Source organism: Anopheles marshallii, chromosome 2, assembly GCF_943734725.1.
Source record: "Anopheles marshallii chromosome 2, idAnoMarsDA_429_01, whole genome shotgun sequence".
Classification (NCBI taxonomy): domain Eukaryota; kingdom Metazoa; phylum Arthropoda; class Insecta; order Diptera; family Culicidae; genus Anopheles; species Anopheles marshallii.
The window spans coordinates 52,097,867-52,114,361 of record NC_071326.1 but is presented as its reverse complement, the minus strand read 5'-3'; the positions used below and the strand labels follow the sequence as shown (position 1 = coordinate 52,114,361).

Below are 16,495 nucleotides of genomic sequence, written 5' to 3'. Positions count from 1 at the left end.
ATTTATGCACAAACTAGCGGTACATTTCACCACCAGACAGAACCGGTTAAGTGGTCCAGCCAATTCAGTCCGTCCGCGCTCCTTCCAACACTTAAAGTCCCTCCGTCCAACCCTGACCGTGAGGCATGCTACTCTTCATTCACCCAGTGCGTACGATCGTGCTGCGGATCGCTTGGTTGCGTTAGCAGTATCAACAGCGGTACTGGTCGAGGAAAGTAAAGACCTGATAAACATACACAAAAGCAGACGCGACGAAAATAAACAACAAAAATAACAGTCTAGGCAAGAAGGACCTGTGAACGCTACTGCGGATGTGACAAGTTCAAGACCACGACTTTGGGGTACGGACGATGAGCTTTCTTTGCCAAACATTACACCTAGCCGCAACACAACACCTCACCAGTATTCCACAGCTCCAGGGGTGGAAGTCGGTTAACACCAGCTGCGGCTGCGCCTGCCTAGAAGGGTACTTTCGAAATGGCCTGCAAGCTTAACCCGCTAAACGACCTGGAAGTCCCACAAACCAGCTACCAACTGGAGCAAGTGGTCTGAAGACTGAATCATCAGCTGTGTGCCAGTGTGTGCCAGAAGGGCTCTCCTATCTCGCAGTCTCGCGCTGTGGTCGTGTCAACAGACGCCGCGATGTGGTCAGGTGTGGCGAGATTCACTCGACAACGTTTAGTTGTGTACGATCTTGCATCGCGACTAGAGCGATCGCCACCGGTAGCCGGTTAAACAGTTCTGCTCCTTTCCAAACCTACAACAACACTACCAGCGTGGAAAACTCCGGACACTGCTGAACAAGCAGTTCAAACCGTTCGGAAGACCAAGTTTTACCCTAATCGAGCTAACTGTCAACTCAAACCAACCGGCCAAACACTCGGTGACGCTCAATTTATATGCAAAGTACATTCCCTGACAGTGAATTCCACAATTCGATCCAGTGAGAGTCGTACCCGCACTTAAGCACACAGTGGTCAGAGTAACGTTTACCACCAGCCAGTCAACAGGACAGTCGTACGGCAGGCAAAAAGAAAGTTTAAAACGTCGCTTCAAAAGCGGTCTGCGCCAAACCAGTGCAAACCTTTAATGCAGTGCTTCCATGCACTTCTTTGTAGTGGCATGCAACTGTCAATCCTGCTAATGGTTGGCCTGTTCTTTCTCAGTGACCCCACTGCTGGTGGACGTGTAAGTTTCCTGAGCCCCGAGAATCGGGTTACCCATTGCCTTACCCACACTTCCACCCTATGAAAGCGAATCATCGTCGTGGTGAACTCGTTTTCAAGCCATCGGTTTTGGGAGATCATAAATATACGTCCGGTTGTGAGTGTGTGAAAAGATGAGTGCCTACACCAAAACAACGTATCAGGAGTTCAACAAACTTTTTAGCTACGCAACGAAAAGCTCGTGCAAACCGGAACAGCGGGACCGAGAGCAATAGAACCGTGTATCTGCTCCCAAATTCAGCAACTGGTTTTCGAAACGAATGAAAAAATGTTAAAAAAAATGGAGGCCATGCCAAGATTATGCATGTTTCTCCTGTTCTTTTGGTGGAATCCAGAAAAAAATGACCATAAAACAACGTACATGCTCCTTTCCATTTCCAGTTTTATTCATTGGAAAAAGTGTAGTGTTTTTATTTTTTGTTAGTTTTTATCAAAAATAGTTTCGTTTTCGGTCGTGCAGCAAACATGGAAAATTAGCATTTTTTTCTAATCATATTTTGGATGCTAATCATTACACTTTTAATAATTTTATACATTTTCATGAGTTTTTCTGTCAACCTAACATTGATCCCTTCTTAAATACTCTTTATTGTGTTAAGAAAGTTTGCAAATGAATATTATTACTTTTATATTCAAGAAAATGGATTCTAACTATTATTGCTATACTTGTGTTCGTTGAATACATAACCTTATACTTCTATTAAATGATTAAGCAAATTCATGTGTAGTATAAGTTATATTGATATCTCGCACTTATTGTCTTTAATTCTTTAAGATCGCTGAAGAGAAGCAGGCTATAGATTTTCCAGGTCAGGGACAGACGGAAAAAAATAATCCCTTCATCGAATGGTTGGCTGGACTGATAGGTACTACTACCACACCACCTCCAGAAAATCTCACTCCACCAGAATCCTGCCCAACATGTAGTAAGCATAGGCATCCTGCCCAAAATGCCCAAAATCCGAACTTGCTCTCACGATTGACATCTCGTTGGATCTTTCAGAATGCGGCAGAACGAATCGACTTACCCGTATTGTCGGTGGACAAGAAACTCAAGTTAACCAATACCCGTGGATGGCAATGTTGCAGTACTCGGGTACATTCTACTGCGGTGGTTCACTGATCAGCGATCGACACGTTCTGACGGCAGCTCATTGCGTACACGGGTTCAACCGGAACAAAATCAGCGTTGTCCTGATGGAGCATGATCGCCTCTCGACGACCGAATCGATGACGATGGTCTCTAAGGTATTGCGTGTGATCGAACATAATGGTTACAACTCTAACAACTACAACAGTGATATTGCAATCCTTCGGTTGGTCACTCCAATGAACATTGACGAAAAGCTTCGACCCGTGTGCCTACCAACGCCGAAGAAACCCTTCAGTGGATACGATGTACGTACGGTTATTGGTTACGGTTCATTGGTTGACACTCATAGAATATATCGGCACTTACTTCTTATCTCATCTCGCAGGGTATCGTAACAGGATGGGGGGCAACATCGGAAAACGGAGCTATTTCCACAAACCTGCAGGAAGTGACGGTTCCAATCATGTCGAATGCTGATTGCCGGAAGACGGGTTACGGACCCAACCGCATCACGGACAATATGCTGTGTGCCGGTTATGACGAAGGAAAGAAGGACTCCTGCCAAGGGGATAGCGGAGGTCCGTTGCACGTCATCAATCAAAATAGCACGGACAATGTGCACCAGATCGCGGGCATCGTGTCTTGGGGTGAGGGTTGCGCTAAACCCAATTACCCTGGCGTGTACACGAGGGTGAACCGGTTCGGGACGTGGATTCGTTCCAATACGGCTGATGGCTGTTACTGCAGTGAAGACTAAATCACAAATGGCAACAATTGTCTAATGTAACACTTGAAACAACGAAATAAATCTAAAATGTTAAATCTCTGCTTGGTGCCTGGTAGAGATTATTCTCCGGACAAATCGGTGCTGTTCCAAGAGCCTCCATCATTGCAAGACAGTTTTTGATGAAAATAACCAGTTTCCTTTCTTCTTGCACTCACATACACACATATTATTCTTTGAATAACTGACAGAATGGTGCCATGCACATCTTTTGCGGCAACAGTTTCTCTTCTGGATCGGTATTGAGTACTTTTCTTTATGTGTTAAACATTTCCGGCATAAAAGCGCTCATAAAAGCTCACGGGTCAACATTCTTAGGACGTATTTGGAGAAATTCGGTTGACAAAGCGTTAGCTATGGCGTTCTTTACCGCTCTCTTCCTTATCTGTTCTTCGATTTTCATTCGCGGACAAGAGGTATTCATGTTGCAGCAAACATTCATTCCTGTTTCTACATTCAATAACCTTCCATCTCTGCTTTTGCATGCCACAGATAAGCGATTCTGTCCCATTAAAGCCCACCGCTGTCGAATCACCATTGAAAAGTCTAATTGCCACTTATCTGTCAATTCAGCAGAGTCTCGATGCGAAACACAATCGTGCTAGTAATGAGACAAGAATCAAGCCCACTTTATCCATTTTCCATGATTTTGCACTACAGCTACAGAATTCGAATCGCACTTCTAACCTTCACAAACCTGTAGTATCGGACAAGCCTGTACATGATGAGCAGCAGTCGTCGAGCTTCGGACCCATCCAGCACGGATTTAGTAACATTCTGCAGGTTCTATCAACTCTCTCCAACCGTCCACATAGTGATCAATCGGTTAGCAGCTCTGGTGGGATCGTTAATGGTGGTATAACCGCTGTTCAGGAGACTTTTTCACACGTTGGGAGCTCTATCCAGAATGGCATCAGTTCCGTCTTCGGATCGAACCAACCGAATGAGGCATCCGTCTCTACCAGTTGGAATCCTGTGCGTCCAATTTCAAGCACTTTTGCGTCAACATCATCATCGCAACCGTCGTTCTGTCCAACGAACTGCACCATGGGTAAGCTGTACACGATACAACAAAACATGCACAGTGATACAAACTTAATCCTTTCATTATGTAGTATGTGGTGTGCCACAACAAACTGGATCCCATCGCATTATTGGTGGAACAGATGTTACACCGCACAATAAATTCCCTTGGATAGCTTTGTTGCAATACTATGGTCAAAATGTTGGCACTGGAACACTGATCAATGATCGTGTCGTGCTTACCACGGGTACAATCATATCGAATATGATTATTTTCAAGCATATCAAGGTTCTGTTTGGAGTGTTCGATCCGAGTTCTACCACCGACAATGCGACTGCAAAATTGTTCACCGTCACCAGGACTAAGCTTCATCCACAGTACTCGGCAAGCAATCCGCTGAGCTACAACATTGGACTGGTGCAGTTGGCGTTTCCTGTCACAATCACCGACAGCTTCATGCCCATATGTTTGCCCACCTCGGTGGACACACTTTCCGGTGCCGAAGCAGTTCTGGCCGGTTGGGGAGCACGCGAGCTTGGCGGAGAATCGTGGAAAAGTTTGCAAACGGTAGCGATTCCCTTATACTCGATTGAAGAATGTCGCCTCGCCTATCCCAATTCGACAGAGAACAATATTTGCGGTGGCATATTTGGTCCAGCATCGAAGGAACAACATAAAACTTCCTGCGAAGTAAGACAGCTGGCGCTCAATATGATCAACGAAGGCAATGCTAATTTAACGGATTTCTGTTTTCGTTCCACGCAGGGAGATGAAGGAGCCGGTCTTATGTATCCCTGGAGAAATGATCCATCACTCATGACGCTCATCGGTATAACGCTTCAAATTCCTGGCGTTGGCTGTGGAAGAACAAATCAACCAGCAATATTCACCAAGCTGCACGCATTCATTCCCTGGGTGCGCAGCCAATCCTCTGGGTGTTATTGCAAATCTTAAATGAAACGTCGAAATAAAAATCTTCTTAATGCACCACCAATTTTAAATGAAGCAGCATTGCAAAATTTCCCTGTTCTTTTTCTCACAAAAAAACTTGTTCTCGTTTGCTGGGGTTTGCTAACTGGCGCATGAATTGCCGGTAGGAACTGCAGTGAAAATATCAATTCGAAAATGTGCACCAAAAGCCAATGACCTCTTGTGCACCGAAAACGTAAACCTGTTCTACAAGAATTTTGTGCAACGGCATAACTGTACCGGCTTCCTTTTCTACGGACCCGGTCGATAACGATCGTTTCATGAAGTTTTTTTTTGTTTGCTTCCACCATCAAAAATCAAAAGTAATCGTAAAATGCAATCAGCCCTGTGGTGCCAAAACCAAAAATAAAACCAAAAAGAACCAGGACTCACTCTCCAGTGTATCTGCGCGAGAACAAAACGTTTGAATTGGCCACAGCTCAGCTCAGTCTGTCAGTAACACTCGCACGGGACAGAAGTGGAAATTGTTTGGCAGAAACGATGCAACTGTTTTCGGTGCAGGTTTGGCTGTTAAGTGGTTTAGTGATATCCTACGCACACCCTGGGAAAGTAAGCTGTGGATGAAATTTCTATTAGGCGCCTGTTATTTGTGCATTCTGTAGATGTATGTTTTCTTAATTGTATGTTTTCGCTTCATAATTGCAGCACCATGGCGACGCAACAGTTACGAGTAAAGGATCGCCGGATGCTCACGGTACTCCCTTCGACAGTGGTGACCATGCGGTCGTAGAAAATCCCAACGTGCGTGCAACAATTCAATCGGTCGTGAATCCCCTCACAATCGGCAATAGTCTGCCAAATAAGACTTCGAACAACTTCCCTCCCGATTCTAAATGGCCCGTTCCACAGAATGCGATCGGGTTCGGTGCGTTCCTCAACCAGGTGACTAAAAACACCACAAAGCCTTCCACAAGCACCCAGATAGGTGTTGCAGTTCCTCCTTCAAGTGATATGCAAGTTCTTCAGGCGCCTGCGTATAAACCAGGTCTTCCGAACGTGATTCAACATTTGCTCAGCAACGCGCAGGGATCGAATCATAGCGCCAGCGTCTTTTTCTCCATACCATCCAGCACTACTACCGAGGCAACGGCGCAAACGAACAACACTGCCATGAACGATCCTTTGCCCAACCCTGTGCCCGGGATTGTCACCACCGTGAGCAACGCCACCAATGCAGCACAGGAAATCACCAGTGGGTGGAGTACGAATGTGCAGAACGGTATATTTGGATCGGCCAGTTGGCTAGGCAACCGGCCCAGTAACGATCAGCCTGCATCCGGATCGACTGACAATCCGGGTTCATCGAATCCAATCCAAGGCGTCATCAATGCGTCCCAAGCATCGTGGAACAATGCAACCGGGGCGGCACAAAATCTGGCCGGGCAATTTGGTCCCACCGTTCAAAATGGAATATCAAATATTTTCGGCATCAATTTTAACCGTCCCAGTAACGATGAACCAATAACGCAATCGACAGAAACTAGCCCCACTGCATCTAATGAGACAACATCCACTGAGGCAGCGACTACATCCACAGCGTCTAATGCGCCAACAACATCAGCTGCGCCCGATACTACGGCCGCCACTAAATCAACTGTGACCGAGAGTACCACAACTACAGTAACCGCTGCCTCTTCCGGGACATTCTTACCGCTAGTGAGTTTTGTCAACAATTCTCAATCGTTGATCAACAGTTCCGTTTTGATACAAACTGTCACTAGCCAGTTGACCGGTAATTTATCAAACGGTCTGGGGAATTTCGTCTTTCCCCGACCTAGCAAACCTAACAGACCTACAAAGATATCAAACGAAGAGGAGTTTTCTAAACTGGATGATGATAATCGGGCAACCGTAACATTGAAAGCTGCTCCTCCCCCATCCCCTCCGACGTGTCCAACGTGCACCAGTAAGTAGATAGGAGTAGCCTAACATCCCCCCCCACTCCCCTCCCCCCCAACACCCTTCCCACCCAAAACAAAATGTACATTTGCATCGTCTGCATTATAAAGCGTTTGATGTTGCTTAGGCTCGTGTTTCTACAGACCATTTCAACGAATCGTTGGTGGAATCAACGTACCGTCCGCAAGCAAATACCCGTTTATCGTTTTGCTAACCTACCTGGACAGTCCGTCCGGTCACGGAGCACTAATCAACGACCGTGCAATTATCACCACCGCTACCATTATCGAAAGCATGCCCTCCAAAAAGCAAATACGCGCATTGCTTGGCGTTTACAATCGGTCCCAAAATTCAACAATATCGTCGGAAAAAATAAGCACTATCTACAAACATCCCGGTTTTCGAAGCAGCAACCAATTTAATAACAATATTGGACTGCTGATACTCAAAAACCCTCTAATGAGCTTCCAACCAATTTGCCTACCAACTGCCGTGTCAAAAACTCCTCCCGTTCCAAAAGCTACCATAATCGGTTGGGGTGCCAATTATGCGGGAGGAGGCTTAGTTAATGTTTTGCAGGAATACGAGCTGCAACTGTACGCTCCTGTACTCTGCTACGTGGCCTCCTCCCAAGTAACTTCGAAGAATCTATGTGGAGGTTCACCACAGTTTATATCAAAGGATGGATCTACCTGCACGGTAAGTGAGATAAGTATTCCTATAATGCCTGTATGAATGAATGTTTTATTTTATACATCTTTTACAGGGAGATGGTGGTGATCCTTTAGTAGTGATGAATGGCACATCTTGGGAATTGATCGGAATCGCTCTTGATATCCCTAATTTCGAATGTGGTAAAAATCGTAATCCTGCCATGTTTACTGCCATTATACCGTACTTGGATTGGATCACTACTTATGGAGTTGGCTGTGAGTGTTTTGTTGGTTAAATTTGTTGAATGGTCAATAATATATCCTACAAAAATGCGTTATTGAATCCGACAACACATCGACAAAGCTTTGCAACGGAGCTTTTGAACAACAAGCGCTAAAAAAATATTTTTATACTATCCATTTAACATTAATAAAAAAAAAACCTTGGATAAATTTTCCCCCATAAACGGCCAGCCCGTATTACATTGTATTATGTATTACATTACGTATTACTGTTACCCGTATTACGTTGTTACATTACATTGGAATAAAATATCATAAGATGTATGATAGTAGATCACCTGATAAATTATATCACAAAATGAAATTTCAGATTAAAGTGCATTCCTTTGACAGATGGTCGCATGCATTTACGTGCATTACTAGCGCATTAAGACAAGATTCAAAACCCCTTTTTTACGTGATCCTCTCATTATCTCCTCTCGAGTTATTCCTTTTTTATCATGACAACAGTTGTTTTCCACGGTCTTGTCGTAAATCTTACTATTGTAATTCCCTAGTAAATCGAAACATATCTGTGCAGCCTGTAGCTTCTTCCGTTCTACAACTACGTTATGGGAGAAGTATCACCATGCGACATATCTTGGAGAAGATGGTGAAGCAGCATCTCCTTTTTATCTCTTCACCGACTTCAAGGCAGCATATAATAGCATAGCCAGGGTAAAACTTTACGACGCAATGAGCTCTTTTAAAATCCCGTACCTACCAGACTAGTACGAATAGATCAACGTCATATGTCAGGTGATGGTGGATGGAAACTCTTTGCTATCAACAAGCACCCCCTCTAATAGCCAACTAATCCTGCTAATGAACCAATAACCCAAGGAGCCATTTTACCCCGCAACTGCCATAGTTTCACTGCCCTTCACATCGGCTGACTCCACAAACTGAGCGGCTATTGATAAAGTGTCATTCCTAACCCTTTCGTACATTCCTCTACTTTTCTTGCCTTCTTGATCTTCTAAGACTTAGGATTTTCCGGTGTGATGAACACACACGCAGTTAACAATGGCGATGTCGAAGAGAAGTATGCGTGAGGAAAAATCTATGACTCACCTGGGATATTGATTTAGAATGGTAAGTAAACCAAATATATTCGATTTAGCAACGTTTATTTATACTGTGTGTCGCGTCCACAACCTATCGGTTCCGTAAGATTTAAGAAGCGCTGCCTGTGGTGCGAAATCAGCGATTCTGGTGCAGTGCAACGGTTCCCACGGCATCGGCGATTCAGGTGCACCCCAAAACCTGCGCATCGGTTCCCGCTGTGTTGGCAGTTTTGGGTGCTCCCATCGCGTTCTGGCTCCGAGGCGGCTGACAGCGTTAAGAAGAGCGTTGGTAGGTTAAGAATTAATGTTTAATTAGTATATAAAAGCGAATTCTAATTCTAATTCGTTCGTTGTGTGTTTACTACTGCTGAAAAGTCTCGGCTTTATAGTGCTCTAGTCGGCGTGCGTTGAGTCTGTCTTGAGTGGCAGTCTATTCGAGTTTGCTATACCATGTTAACAATAGTTCACAGACCATTGGTTCCCATACCATCCAATCGTGTCTGGACAAATTGCGTCAGACAGCTTGATATCATTCGTTGGATTGGCTTTGACGATGCGTTTGTTGTTGTTTTATGATCATTCTATCTTGTAGCTGAATATTAGTCCAAATCTACTCTTTAAACACTGATGAAACTTCATTGCTATGAGCTGAGCCTAACACTGTTCAAACTACACGCCCCAAACCGCGTCAGATCGCATTAGAACGATTTTTGTATGGAATTGACAGCAGGCGCAGACTGTGCCATAATCTGTTGAGTTGTCAAACTGTTCGTGTAGTTTGGCTGTGATAGCCGCTCAGTTTGTGGGGTCAACGGTGTGAAACGCAGTGAAACTGGTAGTTGAGGGGCAAAAATGTTAAAATCAACATTAATGGTCAAACCTAGGTTAATTTAATTCACATTCATTTATTTATTATTCAATATCAATTTTGTTAATCATAATATTTTACTTTTACTGTGACAGGTGCATGTTGACTGATTAATGATAATATTTCACCATATAGTTACATACAACAACAAAATAGACGCTTCGGTGTCAAGTACTCAACGATTTATGTTGATAAATCCTCTTTGCATTATCTTAACTAAAGGCACTATCCAGTCGACTGTTGATGCCACCATTTCTATTTCGTTCTAGGCGCTGGTCCCTGTAGCCAAAAGGTTTCCATGTCTCCTTTTCCCTATATAAAACGAAATACGATCATATCCACATTTGTTTGTCTACGGTATTAAGTATTGCTTTGCTTACCTTAACGGCTACCTTGCCACGGTACGACAGTGCATATCCTAGCTTTTTAAGCTTTTGAGCAGTGTATCCTGACACCTGGATGCAATCAGTCTCGCCACTGCTCTCCATGCGTGAAGCCGTATTCACTGTATCGCCGAACAGACAATATCTCGGTACCTTTAATCCCACGATGCCAGCTACTATCGGTCCTGAATGAAACCCAATTTTGACACCTACGCCAGGTAAATTTAGTTGCCGTATGCTTTGCAACATATCCAACGCCAGATCTGCCATGTGCTGCGCGTGAAATGGGTTTATGTCAGGTGCTCCACTAACGGCCATGTAGACCTTCCCAACGGTTTCCACTTTATAGGCCATCGGGGAATGGATTAATTCATCGAACGCGCTGAAAGCGGCATTTAGTGTGTTTACCGTGGTCATGGCGTACTTGATCGAATCATCACCGGTGATCGTTTCCTGTACCTCAGCGAATAGTACCGTCACCTCTTCGAAGCTCTGACACGTCTCGTGAGGATTCTGACCCTCGCGCAACCGCTCCGCAATTGAGCGAGGAATCATGGAGTACAACAGCTCATCGCCTTGCCGTTTCCAGGAGTCGGCGAGGGCAAGCGATGTTTCCAATTCCTCCGCACGCTGCTCCTCACGTTCGCACATCAGATCGAGTCTAGAATAGTGCGAAAACCCGGAAAACACCATCTCGCGACTTAGCCCATGGGGATTGAGATCATTCAAGTAAAGACCCATTTCACGCAACTCCTCCAAGTTGTTAATTCTGCCAATAGTAGTAAGAAAGATGTTCCAAAAAAAGTATCAATACCTCGAATTGCCCTCAATCACACCACCCACTTACAGAGGACTGCATAGAAACACGAGCGAGTTGATGTCTTTTATATAGCGCATTTCGCCCTTCAACAAAATACTTCGCAACCCTTGAGATCCCCGACGAGGAATGGAGGTCATAATTTTTGCCGTATCTTCCGTGGAGGAGCTCGTATCCACTTGAGGTACTGCCGATTGCGTTTGTTTATCCGCATCTTTCGATCCTTTTGCTGATGATCCCTTGAGCAATTGTATCTCAAACAGAACGGTCTGCAGCCGTTTTATCTACGAACCAGAACAAATAGCGACAACAAATAGAGATTAAATGCTTCATTTGCAATCGTGCCTTTTGCTGACGATGTAATACATACATTTTCCCAGGTAAACGTAATACCGCTCGGTCGACGAAGTTTGAAGTGCTCTGTTACTTTCGCCCCAATCAATTCCGTGGGCGATCGATTCCCATTGTTCAGCATCCACGATTCGATCATTTTCTCCCCCACGGCAGTTATTTTCATTTCCTCGTTAAGTATCAGAGCGAAGGGAAACAGATTCAGCAACAACTTGCTATTTACCGGCGTCAGTTGCAGCTGTGATGGATGCGCTTTGATGTGAACGCGGCGTTGCATCTGGCGTACAAAACGATGTATTTAATATTTAAAGCTACTTTCATGCAAACCTTGTTGAACACGTACGTATTCACGATTATCAAAGTCCAAGCGGTACTTCACTATAACCGTCTTCAGACCACCTTGTATTGAAATTGGTCCCGATGTTCCACCAGGTGTATCGTTCTGGCTTTCCAACACCTTGATGCTTACATCCATCCCATAGAGCTGCTTAGCAATCTCCAACAGCTGCCCACGAAGGTACTTGGAAAATCCTGTGCGGGTGCTTCTGTATACAAGTACAGCTCCATTCTCATCTACCTCAGTCAACTGCATAGAAGGACTTTTCATTTTCCGGTATGTGAACCGCATCTGCAAGTGGATGTTGTCGACCGAATGTAGAAAATCACAGAAATACCGTCCCGTTGCCTTGATCAGCTCATCGTAGCCAAAGTTACTGAAAAATCTGACAAAACACCGCCCGAAAAATATCATAAACTCGTCGATCGGTTTCCCGGTAATGGCCGAGAGGGCTGCAGCAAGGTCCGGTATCAGGTTATCGGGGTAGAGCTAAGGACGAAAGCAGCATGATAATCCATTTGGCATTTGAATATTTGCAAACACGTTTCCATACCTGATGTGTGTTAAACACGGTGTTTTTACATCCCGTAGTGAGCAATGCCTGACGCCAAACAAATTCCCCATACTCCAGCTGTTTAAACAAAGTTTTGGTATAAAAAATTGTTAGGACAAAATTTTAATTCAATCTTTTTTGCTCTTGAATAGGTAATTGAAAATGGCAAAAAAAAAATGCAAAGACACAAATACAACGTGATTTGAATTAACGATTGGTAATTTTATGTATAAAATCGCCGTGAAATGTTCTGGAATATGAATTAACTAACTGCCGTAACTAACTGCACGATTGTCGGTTATACAAGAATGTTGCAGGTTGTTGCAGAATTCGAAAATTAGTCTCCGTTCGACAATTAGCCTCCATATTTTATTTTCTACGTACAATACACCAAATGGCTCGATAAAACTAATATCCAAAATCGATTGTACAAGCAAGTAAGTACATTCTTGATAACCTACCCTCCTCATATTGATAAAAACAACAACGTACAAAACCTCGTTCCAAAATCGATAACATAAATACAGCAGTCTGTCAAGCAGAAGCCAATGGAACATAAGCATTTACCCTAACCTGAATAGATAAACTGTACCGATGGGTCTTCCGGATATAATCAACTTTGCACCATTGTAGACCGATAGTATCAATGAACAATTATCAACTTCTACTTTTGTCAGCTCACCTTCGCCCCAGCCAACAATTGCCATCCTAAACTTTCATAGTAAGTCAATATTCTTTTGACACGGAAAGCAACTGATGATCCAGGTTCCTTTCAGTAACAGCAAAACGATGATGACGAACGCTGACAATGAAGTTGCTTTTATAAGTAGAGGTCGACTTTAATGGTAGCATGATAACATCAAGCCTCTCCTTTGCAGTAACTCGTCTATTAGATTTTAACAATAGGTCAAGCATAATGCCCAATTCGTATATAAAAAGTAGATAACAAATCCTGTAGCTAAGGATTACATGAACGATGCACAAAAATATAACATATAATCATATTTAATAAATTAGATGAAAACAAATTTCAGTGTTATTTAAACTATATATAATGAGAATAAACTGTCTGATATACGGCCCGGTCGTTCTTCAGATAATTAAAAAAAAGAGAATAAACTGTCTAACTGTCAAAAGAACTGTCACAGGAGTATTTTTATAGTAAAACAGGTTCTTATCCTAGGTATTGTGGTGGGGTATATGAGGTGAAGTAAATCAAATTTTATCACAAGAAATTTCTTCCACATTTTAAAGCACAAAGTTTACATATTTTGCATCTTGAAAGCCTAGTACAGACTCTATTTATGTATGTTTAATAGAAAGAAGTATACATAGTTTTAGTTAGACTCTCATGACTCTATTCAACTCTATTTCACTATACAAATAGATATCCTCTTTATACAAATTAGTTGATTAAATTGACCAAAAAATCAGTATCAAAGCCTTTACGAAAATACAAATAGCCTGTTATAAAACAGTAATTATTTACAAAATAAGATGTAGAAGCAATATTTTTAAAACTGTGTAAGAACTATATTTCCTTTACATGAAGCGGATCAAACGTAGGTGGATTAGGAGCTGTCTTAAGACCCCGTCTTCTAGGAGGTCCCGAATATTACTTGTTGTGTAAAAATGCTTTTGCCTTCCATGCATTGAACGCACCGTGCGATAGCATAAAAAAGGGACACTTAAAAATGGACGACACTTCTAACCCAACTCTCCCCACATGTTTCTAGCCATCTCAGAGGATGTCCCTACAAAAATCTACCATATTATTGTTTTCAGAAGTTAAAGTTTCAGTAGCCTCACCAAACCGCAACTTACGAAACAAGAATTATTTATTAACCAGCGCTCCTCTGGGATTCGCTCAGGGTATCGAAGCATTATGCCATTGTCAAATTCAGCAAGCTTCGATGACCTAAGAATAGCTTATTCTTATTTTTGTAGACACTATCACAGGTGTTTATATAGGTCCAGTACATGAATTCAAACGCGTTTTTTGTTTTCAACTTTTTTGATAGTTTGCTAGAGTTTGTAACATAAAAAATGTAAAATGTCACATACATCAGCTTATACTGACATATCACTTTAATTAACTTACTCTTGGTACTAGTTGCAACATTTTCAAAAAGATGAAGCGAGAAATGGTTTTGACAAGAAAACGCATTACTGAAAGCAGCACCAAGACGTTTTTCAAATGTCTACCATTCCCTAAAGATGCAAAAAAAAATACTGATACACACGTTTATTGTCCAAGAAACACAAACAAAACAACATAAAAATTTGCTCCAGATGATAGCGAAGGTTCTAAGGCATCCCAAATAAAGCAAATTACCTACATTTTTTACGATCCTACAACACAAAAGGACTTTCGCCAAGGTATGCCTCTCATTTTAGTCCGTCTACTTCGTACCTATCCGTCGTTAATGGGTCATGCATTTTTACTTCCAATATTAAATATGAAACAGTCCGAGTTCCAAAGCAAAGCATACGCAAACGAGATCTCACAATAAAAAAGAAAAATTGCTTTACATACCTGTACAAAATGTTGCACGCTTTCCAGTAGCATTCCGTACATGGCTGCCTATTTTTCGGTTTTGTAACGCACGTCCCCGTGAAAATCTGTATGAAGTGGGGATTCCGTATCTTCCCTTTACGCGGAAAGGTTCACTAAAGACTGGTGCTCAACTCGTGCTGTGTGTGAGGGTGTTTGTTGATTAAAGAGAAAGAAAAACATTATTTTTTCTGGCCGAAGCACTATTTGTGTAACCATTCCATATACTCCTTGATGTGCATGTAGCTTCACTTGAACTCTGCCATTTCACCCTTGCATAGCATGTAATATACTGCGATACAAATAATTAATAGTTAAATTTAATATATACTGTAAGACAACAATCTATCGAAATAACAAAATTTCACTCAAAACAACGTCTACATCTTCCTGTTCTAGGTCAATGTCACGTAGACAATATTTTCACAACCAGACCACACCACTTCAGAAGGTTATTTTTATCTTTCTGTTTACACCCTGTCATTCAAAACAACGGACGAGGAAACCCATGAACAGTTTTGCTGGTGTTTGTATTTAGCCTCTTGGACAGCGCGCATTCTTCAGGGACTTTCTTTCGAGCGCCGGTTCTAAACAGCGTCCAAATAGCAGGGTGGCACCCAAATTAGCATAAATTTTACCCACAAATGGTACCCATCTTTGGACGGATCTTTTGTTACATGCGTACCTCGCTGCGTCTCAATGCGTCAATGAACCGAAACGGTGGATAAAGATGATATCTGATAATGGAAATGTTTCCACGTACGGTGCGAATTTCCAACATGCCTGCATTTAACAGAGGTGAGGAAAAGATTTCGCCTTGTTGATGATGCTAGTACTAGAATTTTTCTTGCCTTGTGGGGAAATCGTTTACAGTATCGTTTTTTCAAAGCATGTTTCTCATTTCTCTTTATTAGTTCTGCGCAGTTGTGTGGCGTTGTTCCTACAGATAGCTTTAAGTTCTGCTTTAAATCCATACAATAGGATTTGCAAAATTATTTTTTGTACAAAATTTAGTTTGTGTTTTTCTATTCTGATAATTTGTTTCATCTCCTTCCTTTTCTTCTCTCTAGTGGCATGAGCAAATAATGAAACCCCTTCAAATGAATGATGATTTATTACACAGCATTTCCCTGTCGCCTCATGCACCACCTCTAGGGGGATAAAATACTCTTATCCCCTAGCCACATCTACCGCCGCTAAGTTTCCCGTTCAGGGATCACTGAAATTTGTAACAAATTGATTTCCAGCCAGACGCCCAGCCAGATGCTAGATAGGTGTCGAAGATGATTAATGGAGAGCTTGAATTAATTTAAGGAAAAAGCTGTACCGTTCACAACGACGTATGTTGACTTTACCCTGGATACTTTCATGTGCCGAATGGAGCAGCCTGGTAGTTGATTTTACTTTGCCCAACATATACGTTGATAAGTGATGCAAGGAAAAACATATTTTTATTTTTAAACCAATATTTTTAATAATTATCCCGACTCGATTGTTAGTTTAACGGCATATTCTTTTTTTCCAAATTGCTGATAGGAATTTTGTTGAATGCTTAAGATGCGAAATGTATCCTCTAATTATGCTATTCACCCTTTCCTTGCAGCCACGATAGGT

At 42.5% G+C, this 16,495-nt stretch overlaps 3 protein-coding genes and 1 pseudogene across 3 annotated transcripts; 3 read left to right on the top strand and 1 right to left on the bottom strand.

Annotated features, from left to right (window-relative positions):
• The first annotated feature begins 1,089 nt into the window (after positions 1-1,089).
• On the top strand, positions 1,090-3,076 carry LOC128710025 (trypsin-1-like). The gene is made up of 4 exons (XM_053805066.1): positions 1,090-1,188; positions 2,002-2,152; positions 2,230-2,624; positions 2,705-3,076. The coding sequence occupies exons 1-4, from the start codon at positions 1,090-1,092 to the stop codon at positions 3,074-3,076; spliced, it is 1,017 nt and encodes a 338-aa protein (XP_053661041.1).
• A 383-nt stretch (positions 3,077-3,459) lies between these two features.
• LOC128710023 (proclotting enzyme-like) lies at positions 3,460-5,081 on the top strand (annotated as a pseudogene).
• Positions 5,082-5,597: 516 nt separating this feature from the next.
• LOC128709123 (uncharacterized) lies at positions 5,598-7,965 on the top strand. Its single transcript, XM_053804107.1, has 5 exons — positions 5,598-5,666; positions 5,763-5,823; positions 5,899-7,023; positions 7,144-7,715; positions 7,783-7,965. The coding sequence occupies exons 1-5, from the start codon at positions 5,598-5,600 to the stop codon at positions 7,963-7,965; spliced, it is 2,010 nt and encodes a 669-aa protein (XP_053660082.1).
• A 2,176-nt stretch (positions 7,966-10,141) lies between these two features.
• Positions 10,142-14,905, bottom strand: LOC128719347 (soluble guanylate cyclase 89Db-like). Its single transcript, XM_053812971.1, has 7 exons — positions 14,864-14,905; positions 12,328-12,405; positions 11,781-12,263; positions 11,457-11,714; positions 11,117-11,370; positions 10,267-11,038; positions 10,142-10,198 (listed from the first exon to the last, which is right to left on the bottom strand). Exons 1-7 carry the CDS (start codon positions 14,903-14,905, stop codon positions 10,142-10,144), a joined length of 1,944 nt encoding a protein of 647 aa, XP_053668946.1.
• Positions 14,906-16,495: the final 1,590 nt, after the last annotated feature.